Source organism: Macaca nemestrina, chromosome 2 (assembly GCF_043159975.1).
Source record: "Macaca nemestrina isolate mMacNem1 chromosome 2, mMacNem.hap1, whole genome shotgun sequence".
In the NCBI taxonomy this organism is placed as follows: Eukaryota; Metazoa; Chordata; class Mammalia; order Primates; family Cercopithecidae; genus Macaca; species Macaca nemestrina.
In genome coordinates, this window is record NC_092126.1 from 41,889,830 (window position 1) to 41,914,443 (window position 24,614).

The 24,614-nt window shown below is 40.7% G+C and overlaps 1 protein-coding gene across 5 annotated transcripts; it reads left to right on the forward strand.

Moving 5' to 3' along the window:
• The first annotated feature begins 5,976 nt into the window (after positions 1 to 5,976).
• Positions 5,977 to 24,599, forward strand: LOC105469957 (mitochondrial ribosomal protein S22). Of its 5 annotated transcripts, none has more exons than XM_011721605.3 (8): positions 5,977 to 6,040; positions 14,556 to 14,719; positions 15,832 to 15,996; positions 17,848 to 17,991; positions 18,646 to 18,729; positions 20,206 to 20,351; positions 23,239 to 23,347; positions 24,472 to 24,599. In XM_011721605.3, the coding sequence occupies exons 1-8, from the start codon at positions 5,992 to 5,994 to the stop codon at positions 24,565 to 24,567; spliced, it is 957 nt and encodes a 318-aa protein (XP_011719907.1). In that variant the 5' UTR covers positions 5,977 to 5,991; the 3' UTR covers positions 24,568 to 24,599. The 5 variants fall into 5 exon arrangements, with proteins under 5 accessions (XP_011719907.1, XP_024644954.2, XP_011719905.2 ...); XM_024789186.2 differs by lacking the exon at positions 5,977 to 6,040 and adding an exon at positions 11,670 to 11,875 and having other exon boundaries at positions 14,553 to 14,719; positions 18,700 to 18,729; XM_011721603.2 differs by lacking the exon at positions 5,977 to 6,040 and adding an exon at positions 11,671 to 11,875 and having other exon boundaries at positions 14,553 to 14,719.
• The last annotated feature ends 15 nt before the right edge of the window (positions 24,600 to 24,614 follow it).

A 24,614-nucleotide genomic window follows, 5' to 3' on the forward strand; every position in this document is an offset into this window, starting at 1 on the left:
GACAGGCATGAGCCACTGCACCTGGCCCATTTATTCAATGGCTGTTTATTGAGCTTCTACTATGTGTCAAACACACCGATGTCTGCTGAAGGTATAGTGCTAAAGGCTCTGCCCTCATGGAGCCTTTAGTCAGGAAGGTAAAATAGATAATAACCAAGTAAACTAACAATTATTTAACTAAACTGTTCATAAGCACTCTAAATGCAGGGCTAGGATACTATGACAGCATGTAACAGGGGAACCTGCCTTAGTCTTGCTACTCACCTCTCTGCAGCCCGCCTCATCCTTTAGCTCACCCCAGCCATTCATTAGGAAATTCTCTACCATGGAGACCCTCCATCCTAGATATTCAGTGGCAGTTCCAATTTCTTGGAATTTCATGCTTTTTATAATTGCTTTATGATTTGTATTACTTTGTGAGTCCTCATCAACTATAGTTTTTAAACCAGAAGAAAAATATCCTTTGAAAATTCTAGGTCTAGAAAATGCATGGCCTGCAATCTTAAATTACTCCCTAATGGTATCATTGAGGTGTTTTTGTCCTGCCGACTTCATTCAGGAGGACTTCCACTTCCAAGCAAGATGGAGGAACAGGGACCAGACTTACCTGAAATAAGGAAACAAAATTGGCAAAATATATAAAACTGGTTTTTAAGATACTGGACAGTGGCTTGAAATGAAGGTCAGTGATTCCTGAAAGAGAGGATACAAAGAAGAGGATCCCTACCATTTTCACAACTTACTGCCTTGAGGGACTTCCCAGGCGACGGCACAGAGAGGGGAATCCAGGCAGAGCCTAGAAAACTCCCTGCATTCAGGAGATAACACTGAGTGCTCAGGGAGACCAAGGTGGCTAGGGTTTGCTAATCAGAGTACCAAACAGACAGAGAGCTACACACAGAGAGAGCTCAGGATCTGTAAAGGGTCCTCGTCAATTACTCAGCAGAGTACTGATCAGAGCATGTGCATAAAGAAACTACCTGAGAGCTGTGGGTCAGGGAAGGCATCCAGGAGGATTAGGAACAGTGGACAGTACACACACACAGAGTGCTGAAAATAGTGCCTGGTTCCACCAACAAGAATGGAACGACTCCTAAACTGTGGGGCATTGGGTAGAATCTTTGTAAAGGTCTTGCCTCAGTAATGGGAAATAAATAGCTCTAAACGGAGCACCGCTCCAGACCCACCCAACAAATTGTAAAGGAATATCCAAAAAAACCCAAATGTTTCAAATTTGCTCAACTACACTCTGGACAAGAATATCTCTAAGAATACCAAAAAAACGTAGCACCCAACAAAGTAAAATTCATAATGTGTGACATCCAAACAAAGATTAACAGGCACATAAAAGCAGAAAAAACATAATGCATCATGAGAATTAGTTAATGTAAACTAACCCAGAACTGACACACACATAGAATTAGCAGGGAAGAACATGAAAAGTGATTATAACTGTATTCCATTTCTTTTAAAAGTTAAGCATAAACCTAGAACTTACAAAAAATGCCTAAATCAAAACTTCTAGAGATGGACACTACAATCTCTGAGATAAAAACACACTGGGTGGGATTAACATCAGATGAGACATAGAAGAAAAGATTAATGAATTTGAAACTACAGCAATAGAAACCATTCAGAATGAAACACGCATAGACATGGATGAAGAAAAGATTAATGAATTTGAAACCACACAAATAGAAATGGTTCAGAATGAAACATGCATAGAGAAAATAATTTTTTTGACAAAGTGGAAAGAGCATCAGTAAGCTGTGGGACAACTTCAGGTAGCCTAACATATATGTAATTGAGTCCCCAAAGGACATCACGAGATGGGAAAGTGAACCCAAATTTTTTGAAGAAATAGTGGACAAAAATTTTACAAATTTGATGAAAACTATACATCTACTGATTCAAGAAGTTCAATAAATCTCAAGCACAAGAAACATGAAGAAAACTGCAGAAAGGCACATCATAATCAAATTATTCAAAGCCAATTATAATAAGAAAAATCTTAAAATCTGACAGAGGGAAAATAATAGACACATCACATATAGAGAAACAAAAGGATGACAACAGATTTCTCGTCTGAAATCATGCAAGAAAGAAGACATTGGAGCCACGTAGTCTTATGATTCAGCAATTGCACTCCTAAGTATTTACCTGAATAAGTTGAAAATGTATGTCTGCACAGAAACCTGCACATGAATGTTTATAGCAGGTTTATTCATAATTGCTAAAAATCAAAAGCAACCAAGATTTTTTTAGTAGGTGAATAAACAAACTGTGATACATCTAGATAATGGAATACGATTCAGCAATTTATAAAATGAGCTATCTAGTCACAAAAAATATGGAGAAACCTTAAATGCATATTTACTAAGTGAAAAAGGGCAGTCTGAAAAGGCTACCTACTATATGATTTCAACCATAGGACATTCTGGAAAAAGCAAAACTTTAGAGACAGTGATAAGATCAGTGGTTGCGAGAGGTTGAAGGGGAGGAAAAACAGGATGAAGAGGTGAAGCACGGGGGATTTTTGGCCAGTAGAACTATTCTGAATGATACTTCAGTGGTGGATATTTAACATCATGCATTTATCAAAGCTCTAGAACTGTACAACACAAAGAGTGAACACTAATGCAAACTATGGACATTGACTTAGAATACTGTACTAATATTGGTTTATCAATGCTAACAAATGCACCACACTAATGCAAGATGTTAATAATAGGGGAAACTATGTGTGTCTGTTGGGGGAAGAGGCTGTATATGGGAACTCTCTGTACTTTTTCTCAATTTTTCTGTAAATCTAAGTCTTCTCTAAAAGAATATACTAAAGTAAAAATATTGGCTTTTTTTTTTTTTTTTTTTTTTGAGACGGAGTCTCGCTCTGTCACCCGGGCTGGAGTGCAGTGGCCAGATCTCAGCTCACTGCAAGCTCCGCCTCCCGGGTTTACGCCATTCTCCTGCCTCAGCCTCCCGAGTAGCTGGGACTACAGGCGCCCGCCAACTCACCCGGCTAGTTTTTTTATATTTTTTAGTAGAGACGGGGTTTCACCGTGTTACCAGGATGGTCTCGATCTCCTGACCTCATGATCCACCCGTCTCGGCCTCCCAAAGTGCTGGGATTACAGGCTTGAGCCACCGCACCCGGCCAAAATATTGGCTTTTTAAACAAGATATAATAGAAAGATAATTGTTTAAACAAGAATAGTAACTGCATTACAGGCTTTATAATATATGTAAAAGTAAAATATATGATAAATAGAATGAAGGCTAGGAGGGAAAACCAGAAGTATACTGTTGTAAGTTCTTACCTGTGAAGTGTTATACTATCACATGAAAGCAGACTGTGTAAGAAATAGTTACTGTAAATCCTAAAACAACGTCTAGAATGAAAATATGATAACACAATAAAGGATATAAAATGGAATTTTAAAAATTCAACTAATTTGGAAGAAAACAGAAAAAGAGGAAAAATAAAGCAATAAGAGTTTGGGCAAATAAAAACCAAATAATAAGATGATAGTGAAAAGCCTTCGCACAAAGTAAACTTTAGACCTAAATGGCTTCACTGGTGAATTCTACCAAATATTTAAGAAAGAAATAATATTAATTCTACACAACTGTTCCCCCAAATTAAAGAGGATGAAAGACTTTCTGATTTAGCCTGTGGCTAATATTACTCCAATACCAAAGCCAGACAAAAATAGTGAAGAAAAGATAACTGCAGACTAGTATCTTTTATGAATGTAGAGTAAAAATTCTAAAAATATTTCATCAAATTAATCAAATAATATATAAAGAAGTATTATATGTCCTTCTCAAGTGGAGTTCATCCCAGGAATATAGTTGGATTAACCTACAGAAACCCCACGAAGGATAAAAGTAACACCCCATGCTTATCTTAAAAGATGCTGAAAAGGCATTTGATAAAACCCAACATCATTCCTGATTAAAAAAAAAAAACTCTCAACAAACTAGAAGTAAAAGGGAATTTCTGCAACCTGACAAAGGACAAAAACCTACAGCTGAAAAACCCACAGACGACATACTTAACCTAAAAACCAAATGCTCTTACTCTAAGATCAGGAACCAGACAAGGATGTCTGCTCTCATCACTGCTATTTAACATTCTCCCGGAGGTTCTAGTCAGTGTAACCAGGTCCTGCACCAGCCCTCCCAAGAAAAGAAAAAGAAAAAGAGGAAAACCTTTCCAGATTGAAAAGAAGAATAAGTTGTCTTTATTCACAGACAACATGTAAAACATCTGATATAATCTACTCACAATGAACCATGGATTTAAATGTAAAATATGAAACTATGAACTATGAAGGTTCTACAAGCCTCTAGAAAAAAAACATAGGAACCACTTTTTGTGACTTTAGGTTAAGCAAACGATGATCCATAAAAGAGCATGTTGATAAATTGGACTTCATCAAAATAAAAAACTTACCTTTAAAAGATATCGTTAAGAAAATACAAAGGTAAGCCACCAATGGGAGACAAATGTTCAAAAACATATTTTACTATTGGACTTGTATCCAGAATATACATATGTATATTCTGATATTTAAGAATTCATGAAATTAAAAAATAGAAAATCAAACAACTAGATTTCTAAAGTAGGCAAAAGATTTGAATAGATGAATCAATAAATGAATGGAAAATTAGCACATGAAAAGATGCTCCACATCAATAGTCATTAGACCAATGAAATTAAAAACCACAGTGAGATACCACAACACATATATTAGAAGGCTAACATTAAGAAGAATGACTATTTTAAGTGTTGATGAAGATGCTGAGGAAACAATACTCTCATATAATATGTTGATGGAGATGTAAAATGGTACAACTACTTTAGAAAAATGTGGGAGTTTCTTAAAAAGTTAAACACAGTCAACTATTCATTCCTAGATATTTACCCAAGAGAAATGAAAACATATGTGCAAAGACGTGTACACAAGTGTTTACAGGAGTTTTATTTGTCATAACCAAAGACTGGGAAAAACCCAAAAGTCCCTCGACAGATGAAAGGATCACAAGTTGTGGTCCATAAACCACAATAGATATTACTCAGCAGTAGAAAGGAACAAACTGCTGATACACATGACACCATGAGTGAATCTTAAAATAATTACGTTAGCTGGAAAAAGCCAGATAAAAGAGAATACAAACTTGTGGTGCCTTCATATGAAACTCTAGAAAATGCAAACTATCCATAGTGAAAGAGGGCAGTGGCCTCCAGGGGAGAGAGTTATTTGGGAAGAGCAGGAGGAAGGGATTACCTACCAAGTAGTACAAGGAAACTTTTGGGGTGATGGATATTTTCATTATCTTGACTGTGGTTACGGTTATATGGCAGACACATATGTCAAAACTTATCAAATTATGTGCTTTCAGTGTGTGAAGTTTGTTGTATGCCAATTATACCTGGATAAACCTATTTATTTATATAAAAAAACAAAACTCCACTGGGAAATTGTTGAGGTTAGGGATATGTGTATTCTCTTTCCATATTTTCCACAGGTTGTGTCTCAGGTCTGAGTGTGCGGAAGGTGGCCAACAAATGTTTGATTACTTTCATCCCTACAGAATTACCAGCATAGAAGGAAACTCACTGAGCAAGGATGTTTACTGGTACAATTCAGCTGATGGGGAAATTGTGATTTGCTGAAGTAGCAAAAGTCACAAGGGGTGAGGGGACTTTGTTTGATCGTTCATTTCTCTGGACTGCTAGATCAAGTCAGTTCATTTCAACCTGGAACGTTTGCATCCCTGGACAGTTTCTAAAGGAGAGTGAATGCCACCCAGCATTCCTAAAGAATAAGATGAGCTGGAACAAGAATGATCATGAGGAGGATGAGGATGAGAATGATGAAGATGATGATGATAGTAATAGTGATAATACTGTTTACCACTTGATGGCCACTGACTGTGTGCCAGAGCACCATCTGCTTCCTGTCTGTTCACCCTCACCCCAGGCCTATGTGGAAGTTGTTATCATCCCATCTTAAAGAGGAGGAACTAGTAGGTGGTGAGTAAAATGGGCTCATATAGCTAATAAGTTGCAGAGCTAGTATTTGAACCTATATCTGTCTGATTCCAAAGCCTGTGCTCCTACCATTAAGTGTATCCCATTCCCAAGCCATTATACACATGTGAACACATGTATTTCCACCTAAACACCCATGTAAGGCCACACACACAGACACACACATGCTCAACCACACGTATACAAATGTACCTGCACACACATGGGTACACATACACACATGCACCTATTTGAACACACACATTTGCATGCATACAAAAATGGCCACACACATACACAAATGCATACACATGTGTCCCTTGATCACACACACCTATGCACATACACACTTGCATGACACATACCGCTGAGCACCCACAAATGTGGTTGCCCATATACACAGGCACACACTTAGGGCATCCTAAGAACATACATTTTCCCTTTCTGGCTCTGGCTTTCTGCAAACAGCCATCACTGCATCCCGCTGCCAGCCTCTCCCAGCCCAGGCCCCAGGAATCGTCAAAACACTGAAGTCCTAAGTCTCAAGTGAAATTATGCCCGGGCCCCTGATCTGGGGGCTGCATGCAAGTCAGGGCAATCAGATACATCACATTTTCCCATGAAAGGAATTTCTGATGGGTTTATTAACCTTTGAAAATACCAATTCTTAGTCCGAGGGACTTCCCGAGTCCAGATCAAATTGAAAAATAACCTAGTGACAGACCACCCGGTTCTGAGCTGATGGGAATTACTTTCAACCCAGGCCAGCATGTCCTTTAGATGAAATGTTCCACATACCAAGCCTGACAGCAGCCAGCTCTTGGGAGCAGGGGAGCCAAGTGCCATCTATTACAGAACATATCCACGATCACTGTGTCATGGGGCCATTGCTCTGGGCCCAAGTCCCTGTGGGGGCAGCTGGGGTGGCAGGAAGCAGCCAGCGTCAGTGCCTTTGACATTTAGATCCCTGTGCTATAGGACAGAGGGTCTGCCTGTCATCACAGAGTGATGTAGCCTTGGCCCCTGGCAATCATTTCCTGTTTCAAGTGTTCAGTTTGGTGTAGGATTGTAGCACAATGGATGCTATCAGAAGAAAAAGGACAGAGTGTCACGTGGAAAATTGTTGATAAACTGATAACTCCAGGGTTAGAGGAACTGACTCATCCGCCCCCACTGTCTCGTGGTGGAGGACAGTCTCCCTCCTTCTCTCTTTTGGGCCACATTCTGGCTCAGAAGTCAAACTATGTAATTTCTGGAACTGTCGGTGTTTTTCTTCACCCCATAGAACACATGTGGAACAGAGCTTTTCTATCATAAGAGCTACCAGGTACCTCAGAGTTCAGCCTTGTCACTGTGTGGAATAAATTGGGTGGTCATGCACAAGACCCTTAACTTCAGAGCCTCAGTTTATGCATATAAAAGATGGGAATATCAGTGCCTACCCTGTCTGTCTCACCCATTTGCCATGAAGACCAACAGGGCTGATGAGAAGACAGTGCACTCTGAGTGAGAGGGAAGGGGCTTGGGCCATCACATCTTCAACCATTCCCACCATCGTTCAAGGAGTTTTTGCTCAGACACACCCTCACACAGGCTTCCAGGAATGTCTTCAAATGTTTCCCCTCTTTCTCTGGAATTATCTCCTCTTCTGCACTGCTACTGACTGTCCCACTGCTCAGTGGGCTGCATCCCAGCCATATGCCCAGCCCTGGCAGATACTTCAAACTGCTCATTCCTGTGGTTCCCAACACAACCGTACCTCTTCTCGACCAATGATTTTGCTTTCCAATGCTCAGAAAAAGAGGGACAGAGAGGCAGGAAGGCTCTCTGATTCTCTCCCCCAAACATATCCACTCTAACCATCCTTAACTCCTGGCCTCCTGGTGCAAAGGCTCCTTGCATCTACTACCAATGCCTCCACTTAGAATCTTCCTCCCCTGAAGCTTCCTCAGGGATCCACAACATCACTTGTCCCTTCTCATTACTGGACCTTTGCTTTTTTCCTTGCTACCAGTCCCTTCTCAGCACACACAAAGGGGAATTTCGGCCATGGAATTTGTGTCTCTGTGGGAACATGTAAGAGGTTTGGACTTTAAATAGGGGGCAGAAGAATAAAAACTCTGGGTGAAGACAAAAGTGGGGTGGATGTGGACCTTTCAGGAGGCCTCAAGGATAGAGAATTGAAGACTATATAGAAGTCACATGAGTGTGGTTGCTGGAGACTGCAGGGGTTCTTGCATTGTCCAGACTGTCACCTTTCTTCCTTGGGCTCTGTTCTTCCTCTCTCCATTCCTCTCCCTGACATTTATGCCCAAATCCCATCTTGAATTCTAAAAGCTCGGGATAAAATCAATGTCTTTTAAAAAACACAAGTCCAGACCCTGTTAAATCACTGAGAGTGGGATAAGGCACTCCCCACTGAGGCATCACTATGCTTTTGTTTTACAAATAATAGAAAACCATCCTTGCTCCACAGAGCTGTTGAAGATATGACCTAATGAATCCTAACAGTAGCTGCAGCCAGATAGCCTTGGGACTGTCAATCAGACGGTCAACCCTCCCCAACCCCCAGTGGTGAACAGGATCCCACCCAGGCCAATCAGCCTCTCTCACCAGGAACTTAGATTGGATGGAAGGCAGAGAGTTGGAACCAAGCCATTAGGACAGCAACCTCCTGGAGAGATCTCTTGAGTTCCTGCCTCTGGGGTTCTTGGAGCTGCCATCTTTCAAGTCCTTCTTGAGGCTTGGCTGTTGAGCTTTTTCTTAAATTCTGTGAGATATTCAGTATCCTTCCGATTACTTCCATTTCAGTTTTACTCAGGAAAGATTTGTTTCTTGCAACCAAAGTACCTCTGAATACCATCCTCAGAAAGTAACTGACTTGGGCACTGTGGCTCATGCCTGTAATTCCAGCACTTTGGCAGGCTGAGGTGGGCAGATCACTTGAGCCCAGGAGTTCAACACCAGCCTGGACAACACAGAAATTAGCTGGGCATGGTGGTGTGCACCTGTAGTCTTAGCTACTTGGGAGGCTAAGGTGGGAGGATTGCTTGAGTCCAGGAGGCAGAGGTTGCAGTTAGCTGAGATCATGCTAATGCACTCCAGCCATGGTGACAAAGTAAGAAAGACTCTGTCTCAGAAGAAAAAAAAAAAAGGAAAAGAAAAAAACAAAGTAACTGACTTGCTACCACACAACCTTCTCACACCATCTTTATGAAACACCGGACATCAGATCCTGAAAGTACTTTATTCTCAAAGTCTACAAAATAAGTATTGTCATTATGCCCATTTTGCAGGTGAGGTACTGAGGCTCTGAAAAATGTGGCCATCTGTCCAAGGTTATAGCTTAAACCAGGAATCTTGGTTCCTCCATGTCAGTAAAACTCACTGTACCCCAAGTAAAAGACGTCATTGAAAGGAAAGTGGGAGGCTCTCTGGCCAACACAGCACCTTTCTCCATCTCTCTCCACACATATTCTCCCATCTCTGCTTCTGAGGATCTGCTCCATTTTCCTGCCTTCCTCTGAAGAGTGGCTTTTCCCTGCTCATTCATCAGTAGGCACATTGCTGAAAAAGGCTGCTTCAGCCCAAATCCTAAATACTTAGTTATTCACTTCAAGCTTCCACCATCAACGAGTCTATGTCTCGTAGCTTGAATTACTAAGAAAAAAACTGCTTGGTGCCTGGTCATCTGGGGTAGGCTGAAGAATGTCCTCCTACTTCCTCCCAAGTATACCTGCACTCTAATCCGTGGAACTTGTGGATGTTACCTTATATGGAAACATGGTCTTTGCAGATGTGATTAAGTTAAAGATTTTAAAATGGAGATTATCTTGGATTATCAGGGTGGGCCTTACATGCAATCACATACAGCCTTATAAGAAGAAAACAAAGGATGATTTGGCACAAATAGAAGAAGAGAAGCTGATGTGAAGATGGAGGCAGAGATTGAAATGATGCAGCCACAGGCAAAGGAATGCTTACAGTCATCAGAAATTGGAAGAGACAAGGGGCAGATTCTTCCCCAGAGATAGACTCTAAAGGGAGCAGAGCTCCCTTAATCTCAGCCCAGTAATACTGATTTCAGATCTCTCATGCAGAATTGTGAGAGAATACATTTCTGTTATTTTAAACCATAATATTTATGGTAGTTTGTTACAGCAGTCACAGGAAACTAATGCTAATACAGCAGCCAATGGATTCATTCATACTGCACTAAGTGTCCAATCAGCTGTGTCCAGGAGGATGTTTACAGGAAAAACATAGCCACTGAGGCCTGCTCTCTCAGCTATGGGAAGAAAGTAGAGAGTTGATTTTCAGAGAAAAGGCATGGGCTGGGAGACACCTGCATTCATCCTACCACTAGTCTCTGACACCTGCTATCATGTGTAAGCATTGGGATGTGCAGGGCAGCAGACTTGCCTAAATAGGCACCAAACCTAGTGCTCTCCCTTCCCCTCCCAAATAGGAAATGAGTTCATAAACAGCATGGTTAATGTTAATGCTGACTTGCAGGAAAATAGGTGAGGCTGGAAGGTGAGTCTATTCATTCAGCTAATTCAAACAAGAGTTTACTAACACCCTGTTTTGCCAGGCCTTGGGATAAGTGCTTAGCACAGGCACCAATCTATAGTCTAGAGAAAGATAAGACCTGTACATCCTGGATAGTTGGAAAAAATATAAAGAATCATTTAATCATTCATTTATTCAACAAAAGTTTACTGTGCACATAGATGTACTAGGCTAGGTGATATTGCAATAAAATATGTAGAGTCACTGTCTTCATGGGGTGAGAAAAAGAAATAAGCAGATAAATAGCAAAATAACAGATTGTAAAACGGGCTATAAAGGAAAGGAGTAAGTAATGAGACAGAGAATCAGGTGTATGAATTGGCAGTGGCAAGTGGTGGTGGTGGTAATCGGGGCTTGGAATCAGAAGTTAGATTTAGGGTGCGTGTGAGCAGTGTGGGTGGAGAAATTTAAAAAGTAGTTGGATTTAAACCTGAGGATGGGGGAGAAGTTTTGAGCAGGAAGTGGAATACATACATTATTTATTTATTTGAGACAGAGCCTCACTCTGTCACCCAGGCTAGAGTGTTCGTTTGTTTGTTTATTTGAGATGGAGTCTTTCTTTGTCACCTGGGCTGGAGTGTAATGGCATGATCTTGGCTCACTGCAACCTTTGTCTCCTGGGTTCAAGCGATTCTCCTGCCTCAGCCTCCCGAGTAGCTGGGATTACAGGCACCCACCAGCATGCCTGGCTACTTTTTGTATTTTTAGTAGAGACGTGGTTTCACCACGTTGGCCAGGCTGATCTCGAACTCCTGACCTCAGGTGATCCTCCCGCCTTGGCCTCCCAAACTGCTGGGATTACAGGCATGAGCCACCGCGCCTGGCCGGAAATTTGTTACTTAGAACGGTGGAAACGGGTAGGAAAAAGAGCATATAGGGAAAAAGGTGTAAGTTTTAACTTTATGCATAGGGAAGGACATAAAACACCATCTACTTGTGAATAAGTGGTTTAGAAGAAACAATCTACAAGGGCCCGGAAGACTTCCGGCCCTCTCCGCCTTTAACTAGACTACATTTCCCAGAATGCTGCAAGAACCGGGCGTGACTCGGAAATCCCTCCCAGCCACCTCCGGCGCAAGTGGCCGCTGATAATCATGGCGCCCCTCAGAACCAGTGTGTCGCTGTGGAACCTCCTGAGGGGTTCTCCAGGCATGAAAAGGGTCTGTTTCCGGGCTCGAATCCAGCCCTGGCACGGTGGCCTGCTCCAACCGCTACCTTGCTCTTTCGAGGTGGGGCTGCCACGCTGCCGGTTCAGCTCCGAGGCCGGTAAGTGACCTTCCGGACTTTCGCTGGGGCGTTCTTCTGGGAGACGTAGATCCTGTTTCTGGCAGGCGAAAACCACGCGGTAGCCTCTGCGACACGTGTCGTAGCGCTTCCTCAGATTCGGCTGTCTTCCTTCTGTACCTGTGGAGTTTGTCCTCACCTGCATACCTGTTCATTCGTTCACTCACTCAGCTACAGTGCCTGAGTTCCGCTCCTTGCAGAGTACTCTGCTAAGCCCCGTGGGATATGGCAAACTAAGACTGACACAGACCTTTCCCTATGGGAACTCATGTCCATGGGGAATTGGCAGTGCAGTGTGACCCAGGCTGTGATAGGGGACGCACACAGGAGAGGCACTCAAACTAGGTTGGAAGGTCAGGGAAGGGTTCCTGGCAAATATGACTAAAGCGAGTGCTGGTTAGCCATGCTAAGGAGAAAGCAAGAAGCTTCTCAAGCATAAGAGACAATAGCAGATGTCCAGAAATGAGACTGAGCACAGATATTTGGGAACCCATTTTGGAGGTAGGATTGATAAGGCTTGATTAAGGCTTTGGATATGAGTTTAAAGGGACAAATTAGGATTGTTTCTTAAGTTTTTGACTGGAATAGAGGTTTGTCCCATTTACACCAAGATGGAGAAGATTAATTGTTGGAACCGTTATTTTGGGGCGGGGGGTACTGCAGGAGTAGATGAGATCAGGAGATGGGAAAGGAGGCAGAATTAAACCTATTTGGGACACATTAAATTTGAGGTGACTTTGAGAGTCATCTGTTCAGTATGGAGTTAGATATAAAGTGAGGAACATCGGAGTAAAAATGGTAACTAAAGCTGAGCGAATGGGTGAGACTGAGGAGAGAGTAGTGTTGAGCACCTGCTGTGTGCTGGATACCCTAAGGAACTCTGGGTGCCAGAGATGAGTATTACACAAGGTTCTGGTCTTCATAGAGCACATCACTTAGTGAGAGACATAGTGTAAGTAAGCAGACCATCTTAACATGTTTTCTAAATGATGTTGGAAGCCATTCGTGAATTTTAAGCTTGGGAGTAATCTTGATTACATTTTAAAGAGATTACTCTGGTTGCTCTGTGGAGAATGATCTGTAGTGGGGCCAGAATGGAGAAAGGGAGGCTGATGCAAGAGATGAGGATGGCCTTGACTAGAGTAGTAGCAGTGGGAAATGGAGGATTAAAATGAGATTTATGAAAGCAAACAATCAGTATATTCTCTGCCAGTGTTTTTGTTTTGTTTTGTTTTGTTTTTTTGTAAAATGGGGATAATCGTAGTGTTACCTCCTGGGTTGTTGTGAGTATTAAATGGGCTGAATGTGTAAAGTACTTAGTTCAGTCAGTATTGGCATGTAGTAAATAGCTAATAAATGGTAGCTCTTATAATTACTGTTATTATTACTACAGCTATTTGATTACTATTGTTATTACTATTGCTATTGGCTAGATCTGGAGGATCAGGGAGAATTTAGGAATGACTAAGATTTCTGGCCTGTATGACCTACTGGATGATGCTGAAATAGGGAACAGTAGAAAATGCAGGTTTGAGACAAGGGAAAGTTGATGGGTTCTGACTTGGCAGCATTCAAGTACATGAGAGAGCTTGGGTAATTGGATGGAAGGTGATCTTTGCTGGAGATTCAGATTTTAGAGTTTCTGGCATATAAAGGTAATTGAAGTCATGGGAGGATAGGAGAAATCATCGAGTAGGAATCTGAGAAGGGAGAAAAGGACATCGTTCAGAATCTGTAGGGATACCAACATTTGTAGGACTGGGAGAGGAAGAGGTGACTAGGAACAAATGACTTTTTCTTTCTTTTTTGCTAATGGAAATGGAAGTAGAAGTTAGGCAAAGCAGCAGGCAAACTGCATGAGGCAGAGCTAAGATTTGATTCTCTGCTTATGTCAAAGGCTCTTCCATAATACCACACGGCCTCTTCAGTATCATGTCCAGTGAACCAAGTCTCTCTTTCCTAGCTGCAGTCTCTTAGCCTAGACTTTACCTCCCTTTTTTCTCTACCATGATTAGGCTCTTTGGACGCTTTCTTTGACCCTGTCACGCCCATCCCTAGTTCAGGCTATGCTGAGTTTCTTCCTCTGCAATCACCCAAGCCCCATACTTCTCCTGTATACCATACCTCTCACATTATGTCTCCCCACACCTCCCACTTACACCGAGGAGCACTATGATAAATTGGAAACCATCTAGGATCCAGAACCAGACAAACCTTGGTTTAAATTTTGACTCTATCACTTAATAGCTAGTTGTCTTTTGGTAGGCTTCAGCATCCTCATTTATGAAATTGGGTTTATCAGTACGTATTTTGTGAGTGGTTATAAGCATTCCTGAAAATGTATGTTATATCTTCCATATAGGAGACAACTCTGTAAGTGGCAGCAACCATTACAGTTATTACATTAATTACTTTATTCCTGTTACTTCCTCTAATAGCCTGTCCTTTTCGCAGAGACTGAGTCTATCTCCTTATCGTAATGAAAGATCAGTAAATCTTAAATGAAGAAATGAATGAATGCATCTCATAGGTATTAGCATTTTGCAGTGCCAAGGTAGACATTGTGCTAATGCTTTTTATTGTTAACTTACTTTTCTATTTAGAAGTCTTGTTAGCTTGTTGTTTTTGTCAGCTTCTTATTTACTAAAGTCCATTTTAGCAGAATCTGGTAGCCCAGAGACCAAGAAACCTACATTTATGGATGAGGAAGTTCAAAGCATACTCACAAAAATGACAGGCTTGAACTTGCAGAAGACTTTTAAACCAGCTGTACAAGAACTGAAGCCACCAACCTATAAGCTAATGACTCAGGCACAGTTGGAAGAGGTACGTGAATGCAGGAATATTGTTAGAATACCTTTCTTTAAGGGGTTAAACAACATTTCTAGAGGCCCCTCCAGATGCTTATAGCTATTCTTCCATAGGCACTAGTGAAAGGTAGTACCAGGCATAGGACTGAGAAAAGAAATGTGAGTAGTCAGCCAGAGAGGGGCAGGGAGCATGGCTGGAATTGAGCAGACTAGGGCGTATGGATCAGGTCTGGGTATTCAGAGAGTATCCTCTGTCCTCTCAAGCCAGCCTGAGCACCCTTCCTTTGTCCTGCTTGCTCCAGCTTCCTTCCTGGAGAAACATCTACTGTGATCTGCCTTGGAGCTGAAGCTTTGGGGATACTGTGAGATCCTGCATGGAAACAGGATGTTTTCCAGGCACCAGTGTCCTCCTCAGTACCATGGGTACTGCTTTGTGGAAAACACTTTGATGTATGAATACGTAAAGCATTAATACTCATCTTTCTGATTCAAAAGTAATTTATAGTCAGCAAAATATATCTCTCTCTCTCCAGTAGTAGATTACATGAAGAGTAAAAGTCCCCCTTTTCACCTCCTAGAGGTAACCACTGTTAACAGTATGGCATGAAGCAGTGTAGTCAGTGGTTAAGAGAATGGGCTTTGAAGTTGGGTTGTCTAGGTTCAAATACCAGTGCTGCAATTTCCTAGCAATTTACTTAACATCTGTGTGCCTCTGGTTTTTCTTATGTAAAATGTAGATGATAACAATTGCACCTAACTCATAAGGTAATTGAGGCCATTAAATGAGCCAAATACATTGAGACTATTTGAACAATATCTGGCCATAGTAAGCACCCAAAAACTGCATTCTTTTATTCTGTTTCGAGCAGCTTTTGTAGCCTGGCTTTGCTCAAAGCATTCCTTTGTGGTTTTGATAATGGTTGAGCCTATAGCTGGTGGTCTCAGCCACATCGCAGAGGCAAAGGCCAGGGCTCACAAGTCCAGGTTTGGTGTTTTACTCACTGATTTGTGGCTACAGCTTCTTTTCTTTGAAGTTTTTTGCATTTTTTATTAGTATCTGCTTTTGTCAGATGATCCTTCTGTTATGTAACCTTGTGGCTTTCCTTAATAAATATTTTCTTTCATTAGGCTACAAGACAGGCAGTTGAGGCAGCTAAAGTACGATTAAAAATGCCACCGGTTCTGGAAGAGCGAGTACCAATAAATGATGTGTTAGCTGAAGATACGATTTTGGAAGGAACAGAAACAACCAAATATGTGTTTACTGATATATCATATAGCATACCACACCGGGTGAGTATATGTCTACTTGCAAAATGATCTTTGTTTGAAATACCATGTGGAGAAGGGCTTGAGAGATGATGTGACCTGGCTGTCTCTGATGCGTCCAAACCAGATTTCCTCTGACTGGGTGAGACCCTTCTGGAAGACACACTATAAGAGGCATGAGAAATGCAGACCAGCCCCATGTTATGATGCTACCATTTCTCAGCAGATAATAGGCACAATATTTTCCAGATTCCAGATGTGCTGAGGCAGAACAAGGGGTACACAGATACAGACAGAAACCCATCCCAAACCACAAATGGATAAAAATCTATAAGGCAGTGGAATCTGGAGACTCTTTTTGCCTAAGTTAGATGGATTTCTTTAGCTGAAGCTTTTTGAGAAGATAGAATGTTTCTGTCCTATAAATTCCTTGATGATGCCAAGAAACTCAATCATCCTAAAGGATTTTCACTTTCCAGAATTTTCAGTAAGAATGACAGATGTTTCTCAGATAATTTTCAGGCGTCACCACTTCTTCTGTTGTGATTGTTATTCTCTGGCTCCTCTTTCCTTGATTGCAAATTTAAAAGAACACTCTGGCATTTTAGAAATATATCAGTTTTGTATTTGAGCCTTTGCAAGTAAAGAATAAAAAGAGAGTAGTTTACAGTTCAGCCCACAGAATGCATTAGAACACTATAGAAGGCTGAGTTTGGGAGAAGGTCCACTCCATATTAATCTTTTATTATACATGATTATGGTTAGAAAATGATTTGAGCTGTGTTCAACACCAGCCATCTGTATACTTGACATAATGAACATGAGTCACAGAGTTTCAATTTTAATTACAGTTTTTGCTTTGTGATGCTTTAATATATGTTTGCAGTGCTATGAAGGCTGGTTGGGAAGCATTTTGTAACTTGAAAGGGAGAAAGGAACTTGGAATTCAGGTTTCTCAAATTACCAAAATCCTTCTGAGGAAAAATTGTATTACGTTGGCATGTGCTTTTTTTTTCTGATTGACTGTTGATGAAAGGTTTAATTATGTTATCTTGAGAACATATTTAGAGACTCCTACACCTCTGAAAAGTTGAGAGTCAGTATGGTTTGGTTAATTTATACATTAATCAGGTGTGTATCAATTAGCAGTGTGCGAAGCTCCATATATGCCACTCTGGGTATTGCAAAAAATTATAATACACATTTCCTGCTCTTTTCCAGTTATATTATAATATCTGAGGGGTGCCAAAAATCTTGCCCAGCATAAATTTCCAGTTGAATGGTATAAAAAGTAGGTAGAATTTAGAGGAGGAAGTGATCCCATGGCCTGGGACTTGGCAGTTGGAAGAGCGAAGTGACCAGACAGGTGGACCAGACAGCCTCTCAGACATGTTTACGTCTCATGCCAATATGAGAAATCATAGAAGTGTAGAAATAAGACTCCCCATTCTTGGGTTTTTTCCTTTTATCCCAAGGACTTTAAACATAGATCATAAAGTAGTAAAATCTGTTTAGTTGAGATTTTGGGATAGAGAAATGAAAGTTTGGAAAGGTCATAGCACTTCTTTCCTCTAAAATGCATATAGATGAATCTCAGCTTAGCTTTTTTTGTATCGAACTCACGTTAGCACTATAGTTGGTACTTACTGAATACTTTCATTTTAGATTTCTGATTGTCAGATGCACAGCAGTGATTAGTGAAGGAAGTATCAAACCTTGCCAAGTCTTTGAGGTTTAAAATTATCATTGAACTCATATGCATGATTGCATTTTATATTGTTGATTGCAAATTATTCTTATAATGGCCTTAGTGGGACACAGGAACTAAAAATAAGTCCTCACAAACGCACCCTTGATTATGTTTTTCTATTTTAGGAGCGTTTTATTGTCGTTAGAGAACCAAGTGGCACACTACGCAAAGCCTCTTGGGAAGAACGGGACCGGATGATACAAATTTATTTCCCAAAAGAAGGTCGTAAAGTTTTGACACCAATAATTTTCAAGGAAGAAAATCTTAGGGTAAGGTGACTTAGGTTTTATATTTTAGAGCCAGTGGCGGCGATTTATTTGTAGAACCAGTTGGCTTTGTGCCTTGATCCAGATAAACATTTCTAATGGTAACTTGACTTCTTTGTTTTTTTTTTTTTGAGACGGAGTTTCGCTCCTTTCGCCCAGGCTGCAGTGCAGTGGCGGGATCTCAGCTCACTGCAACCTCTGCCTTCCAGTCTCAAGCGATTCTCCTGCCTCAGCCTCCCGAGTAGCTGGGATTGCAGGTGCCCGCCACCACATCTGGCTAATTTTTCTATTTTTAGTAGAGACGGGGCTTCACCATGTTGGCCAGGCTGGTCTCGAATTCCTGACCTCATGGTTCGCCCCCCCGCTCCGCCTCCCAAAGTGCTGGGATTACAGGTGTGGGCCACCACACCCGGCTGACTTCTTTCTTAATAGAATCCTCCTTCCCACCTAAGATGGGTTGTACTAGGGTTCTCTCCTAATTGGCTTAGCTGGAATTTGAATCTAGGTGTGACAATTACAAAGCCTGTGTTATTTCTTTATGCTTCTTCATGAGCATGGAGTGGCCAGTATGTGGGTGGGCAGGCCTGTCATGGCATCAGAACAGGTGCTGAACTTCAGTGTTCTCATGTGATGCTAACTCTGCTGTGTGGTTTTTAGACTATGTATAGTCAGGACAGGCATGTTGATGTCCTCAATCTCTGCTTTGCCCAGTTTGAGCCAGATTCCACTGAGTATATCAAGGTGAGTATATTTTAGTTTCTAAAATGTAGGCTTAAGTATGGTTATGAGTCTGATTTTTAATCTAGCTCAACGAATTTGGTTGTAAGTTTTGATACAGGGGAAAGGGAAGAGAAATACCTGAAAATCTGTTGAGTACAGATGTGTGCCAGATATATATTTTATCATCACAACCACCCTTGATTAAAGATGAAGGAATTTAAGCTTGTAGAGTTAAGTAGCTTGCTGAAAGTTGCATAGCTACTAAGTGGTAGGGTAGTTTGATAACCCAAGTTTGATGACAAAGTCTATTCTCTTAAAAAGTTTACCATATAGGAATCAAATTATTTACTAAACTTTTGCCAAAGTACAGTGTGTTTGTCTTACAGCTCAGTAAGTATTCATTAGTACCTTCTATATGTAAGGTATTGTTTTGGGCGTATAGGTGATGCCACGAACTAGGATAGGGTATGCTGTGCCAAAGCCAGCAGTCCAGATATGGCTGCGGGGAAAGGTGCTAGTACGTATACAGATAATTATCTCCTCAGGCCTAAAATGGTAGACATTAAAAGATTACAAATTCTTTGAAGAAAGACTTCATAGGGGTGTTAAGGAGGGTTCTAGAAGTGTAGGAAATGTTGTGGCATGTATATGTAGGGGAGTGATTCAAGATTAAGCTAGGAAGGTGGATGCAGCCACATCATAGGTGACCTCAGATGCTAGGCTGAGGAATCTGGAATTCAGTCAGCAGACCTTTGAAAGCCTTTTGAACAGAGGAATGCCCCCATTAGAACCTTCATTTAAGAAGATCAGTCTGGAAGGAAGACTGAAGGACTTTTAGTAAGATGGAATGGGCTAGCTGGTAGAAAAGGGTAGTTGATGGGAGGGATAGGGGAAAGGGAGAGTAGTGAAAAGATATTCTTGATTAATTTTCTCCAATAGTGACCAAGAAGTGGGCGCTACATTATTTCCAGTGGTCTCTATATGCATAATTGGTGCTTAATAAATTACAGTTGGCCTGCCAAAAAGTAATTAATATGGCTATGTTTGGTATCTTGCTCCAGGCTGCCACATACTTCTACAGTAGAGAAGGCACAGACTTGCTGTCATTTAGACAAATTCTTCTCTTTTTTATTTTTTTAAAGACAGGGTCTTATTCCATGGCCTACCATGCCCAACTAATTTTTTAAAACATTTTCCTAGAGATGAGGACTGCTCAAGCAGTCCTCCCACCTCAGCCTCCCAAAGTGTTGGGATTACAGGCATGAGACACCGTGCCTGGCCAAAATTCTTTCTTAGTAGAATCCTCCTTCTCCCCTAAGGTGGGTTGTACTAGGAATGGTTTAAATTATACCTATTGGTTAATGATATGGAGGCAACTGTAAGTAGACGTGGTTTTACTTGCTTGGGCAGCACTCATGCTAATCAGTGTACGTTGAATAATGCTGCATACATCTTTTTATGTTCATGTTTCTGAAAAGTTGCATTTTATGTGGATAGGTTCATCACAAGACCTATGAAGATATAGATAAACACGGAAAATATGACCTTTTACGTTCAACAAGATACTTTGGTGGAATGGTGTGGTATTTTGTAAATAATAAAAAGATTGATGGTTTGCTGATTGACCAGATTCAGAGAGATTTGTAAGTATGATCTTAGTAAGTGAAAGAATCATTCTTATTGCCCTAAGAGTTCATCTGTATTTAAGCTATGGTATTTTCCAATGATAACAGTGTACTGTCTAGTGCTTGCTAACCTCAGCTTACGGAGTTTTTCTTTTAGTATAATAACCTAGCTCTCCTAGTTTTTGCTTTTATATAAACAGTGCTAGACTCTTGAAAGAGTAAGTGGCTTTGGATCTGTACTGTAAACCCTCAATAATAACTTATCCTGAGGTCACCAATGCTTCTAGGTTGGTGAACTTGCCAGATTCTGAAAGGAGGATTAAATAGGAAATGTAAAGAAGTAGAAATAAGCTCTGTGGTTATTTTCTGGTAGAACTATTTCTAGGGCTTTTCAGTAAACACCATCCTTTAACTTATGAAAATACTTTTGATACCCTTGCTTTTACAAGATTTTTAAGGCATCAAAAAAGCTGCTTTTCAGAGTAGCGTGAAACAAAAAAATATCTGTTGTATTTTAGCATGAAGCTGGTGTGCTCCCAGGCTTCTAGCTGGAAATAATAATACAACTTGTAATAAAACTGAAGAGAAAATAGTTTTTGAGCATCTTTCTATCAGTTGATTTAGGAAGGCCAAAATGACAAGGAAGTAGCATGGCTGTAGTAAGAAAATCAACTTTCTACAAAAAGCCCTTGCTGGACTCAAAAGTCTGAACTACAAGACAGTTTTGAGATTACTGCCACCTTCAGACTGTTAGTTTTTGACTCCCAGAGTATCCTAACATGTAATACAAACCATATACACAAAGGTAAGGCATGTAGAACTGAAAGTTCCACAGAACTTATCTTCAGAATAAAATACAGCCCATACTTGGAAAAAGGGCAGCATGTCTCATAGAAACAACATTCCTAATGATGATGATTTCCAGGCCAGCCCATTTCACCAGCATATGTAGTGCAATATAATCAGAGGGCAGAAATACACCTTCATACCCCATAACTGGGGCTGTGGTGATGGGGACGCTCAAGTGACTTGCCTTCATGTGCATTATCTCCTGTGAATGAATTTTCCACTTATAAAGTTTCTTGAGTTTAATCATTCTGAAGTTGTTTTATTATTAAAACAGTATGTTCTTATAAAAAATTAGAGCAATACAGAAATGTTTGAAAGTTAAAGTTCTTTATTGGGGTGTATTAATAAATGATATTATAGTGTTACTCATCACATGTAAGCTTTACATCTGAAGCAATTCATGCTTACTGGGAGGGAAGTTTGGGTACTTAGCTTTTCCTGCTATTCCTAGGTAAAGGCCCTCCTGTGGTCATTCTGAACAGATCAGTGAGCTTACTGCAAATCCCAGGCTGGACAGTAGAGGGTGCATATCCTCACTGAATGAAGCTCAGGCAAGAATTAGGATTCTGCACACATTTATTCCAGACTCAAGTCCCACTGTTAGTTTTTATATTGAGATTCTTTTAAAATCTTTTTGAAATATAATTTATTTGCTCTTGAAGTATGGGTGGGGTGTTAAGCTAAATTTAAATTGTTCTGTGAGGCACAGGCATTATACTTCAGCATGAACCTAATGAAGCCCTGAACATACCAACAGGTAGCAATCCAGTTAAGCTGTTTATAAGGCCACACGCCTAAGCTCCAAAGGGAATTTTAATTTTTTATTGGGGAGACATTTCATTGCTACATTTAGTAGACTTTGTTAGATTATACAAGCACAATAGATTTGTAATGAATATTTTTTATTTCCCCCCCCCCAAAAAGCTTTACTATACCAACAGCTGTTTTCCCAAGAGATGGCCTTTAGGGTACATGAGCCTCAGGATAAGCCCAGAGCATTTCTCTAAGGCTTCCAAGGCTTGAGGAATTCTATACTTACTCCCACTGTCACCCTGCCCTTCATCCCCCAGCTCAGGTAAAGGGAACACAGGGAAGGCTGAAGAGTGCTAGCTGCGGAAGCACTGAATTAGGGTGTCCTCAGCCCTCCATTCCCAACTGGAAGCCAGTAGTTCACTTAGTGTATATAGCAGAGCCTCAAGAGCACAAGCATTTTGCATGTTATTTTTATATGCCCTCCAGTGATGAAATGGCAAATGGTGGGAAAGTGTCAGCAGTGTGAGAAGATAGTGATTGTTTGGTTTTGCTAGGAAAGTTTTAATGTTGATAAAAATTGTTTATACATTTCTGAGAAGTACAAACCAGAAGAACTGAATTCTTGTTCTGGCTTTTTCCTAGGTAGTTGTGTGATGCTGAAGTTAGATTACTGATGTAGAACCCGATTCTCCTTTTTGTCTGTTGTGTGTGTATGATTTCAAATTTGCTTCACTAGGATGCTAGTTATTTTACTAATCCGTTCCTGTGAATAGTCTGGTGGCCTGAAAGTCTTTCCTTGGAACCTTAGGGGGGCTCTTGTAGAGGCATTTGTCTCTGTTAGCAGATGTCACTTAGAGGCAAGTGACTTTGAGCTCCCTGTGACCACCACCCTCCTGCTTATGTGGGATGAAGCTGTATTTCTGTCCTCTGAGTTGGGTTAGACCATTACATGCTGGTGAAGTGAGCTGGCGTGGAAATTATCTACCATTAGGAATGTTGTTTCTGTGAGAAATGATGCTCTTTTCCCAAAAAGGATATAGCCACATTTGGAATATATTCACTTTCATAAATTGGACACTTCCTGCAATGACTCCTGCCCTACCTGCCTCATGGAGTTGGTGTGAGGCCTAAATTAGTCAATTTTCCTGAAAATGCTTTTGAAACTGTAAAAGTGAAGGTCCTTCCCCAATACCCCCAGCCTGAGGAAAGTCTGAAATGTAGTTTGAAGTTGGCACACACTTTTACAGGACTGTGAATCAAATGAAGAAAACCCTTAGATAACATTAAACCCTTTTGTTCTCAGAATCGATGATGCAACCAGCTTGGTCCAGCTGTATCACATACTCCATCCAGACGGCCAGTCGGCTCAAGAGGCCAAGGATCAGGCTGCTGAGGGAATAAATTTAATCAAGGTAAAGTTTTTTTTTCCATATTGGTTGTTTTGTGGTAGTAATTGAGTTGGGAAAAATTCAGAATTGGGTCATAATTAATGGTAACTAAACAGATTTGTGAATATGGGACATCTGTGGTCTTGAAAACATCAGTATGATTTGTCCCCCTATTTCTTCAGCCTGGACAACAGAAACAGGGGAGGGGGTTAGAGTGCAGTAAAGTAGGTTGAGTGATGTGGCTAGCAGCTGGAGTCCAGAGAAGTTCCGACAGTGCAGGGAGCAGCCCCCTTGTTCTTTGGAGCATTGGAAGGGCTGAGCTGCATCTGAGGTGTTCAAGTCACCAGCACGACAGGGTAGAGGACTAAGTAGCACATGTCCCCCAGAGCAGCTTCCTGTCTTTGTGTGGTCACATCACATCGGGGGAAATGGGCATGTGTCAAGAAGTGGAGAGTGTGATGCTTGTATATCACCAAGCCTTAGCTGTTCTTCATTTTGGAGCTGCACACCTCTCAAAACCATGGGCTTATATACATTTATCTGTAAATGCTGAGAGTTGAGATGATTTTTTTCAGGAAGGGAAGGGGAGGAGATTGTATAATTTCATCTCTTCTAATACCCAGAATATACGTGGTTTTGTGGAACTGGCTTCTATCCTGGTAATACTGTTTGCATGCTGCAAAACAGTTGTAAGTTTTACTAAGGAAACAATGACCTGTGATGACATCCTAGGAAGAGTAGAGAGAAACCACAGTACTGATTTTCTTTATGAACCTGATAAAGCACAATGTTTTTGGAGAAAATATTCTTTAAAGTGAAAAATCAGTTTGGTAACTTTTAGCCTCCAGATTTCTCTCTAACCTAATGGTTTTTGATCTAGCAGGAAGTATTAATATTAATACAATGTCAGGGTCTTACTTGGATACTTCTGGTGTTTAGAATTAGTATTGCTTGAAATGTGTTGGGTATTGTTTTTCTGTCCGTGTGTGTTTATTAGTGTATAATCGGGAAAAATTGTGAAATTTGAAAGACCTTTTTAAGTAGGACTCTTTGCTACTACAGAAATGCTAATGATGTCTCAAAATTGAAAAAGTTTATAAATAGCATATGTCCTATTGTTTTAAAACTTTACTTTTTAATTTAAACAGGTCTTTGCAAAAACAGAAGCACAGAAGGGAGCCTATATAGAACTAACACTGCAAACTTATCAAGAAGCACTCAGTCGCCATTCTGCAGCTTCCTAAAAATATTTTAAAAATACATTTATTTTACTAAATACTGACTACATTTC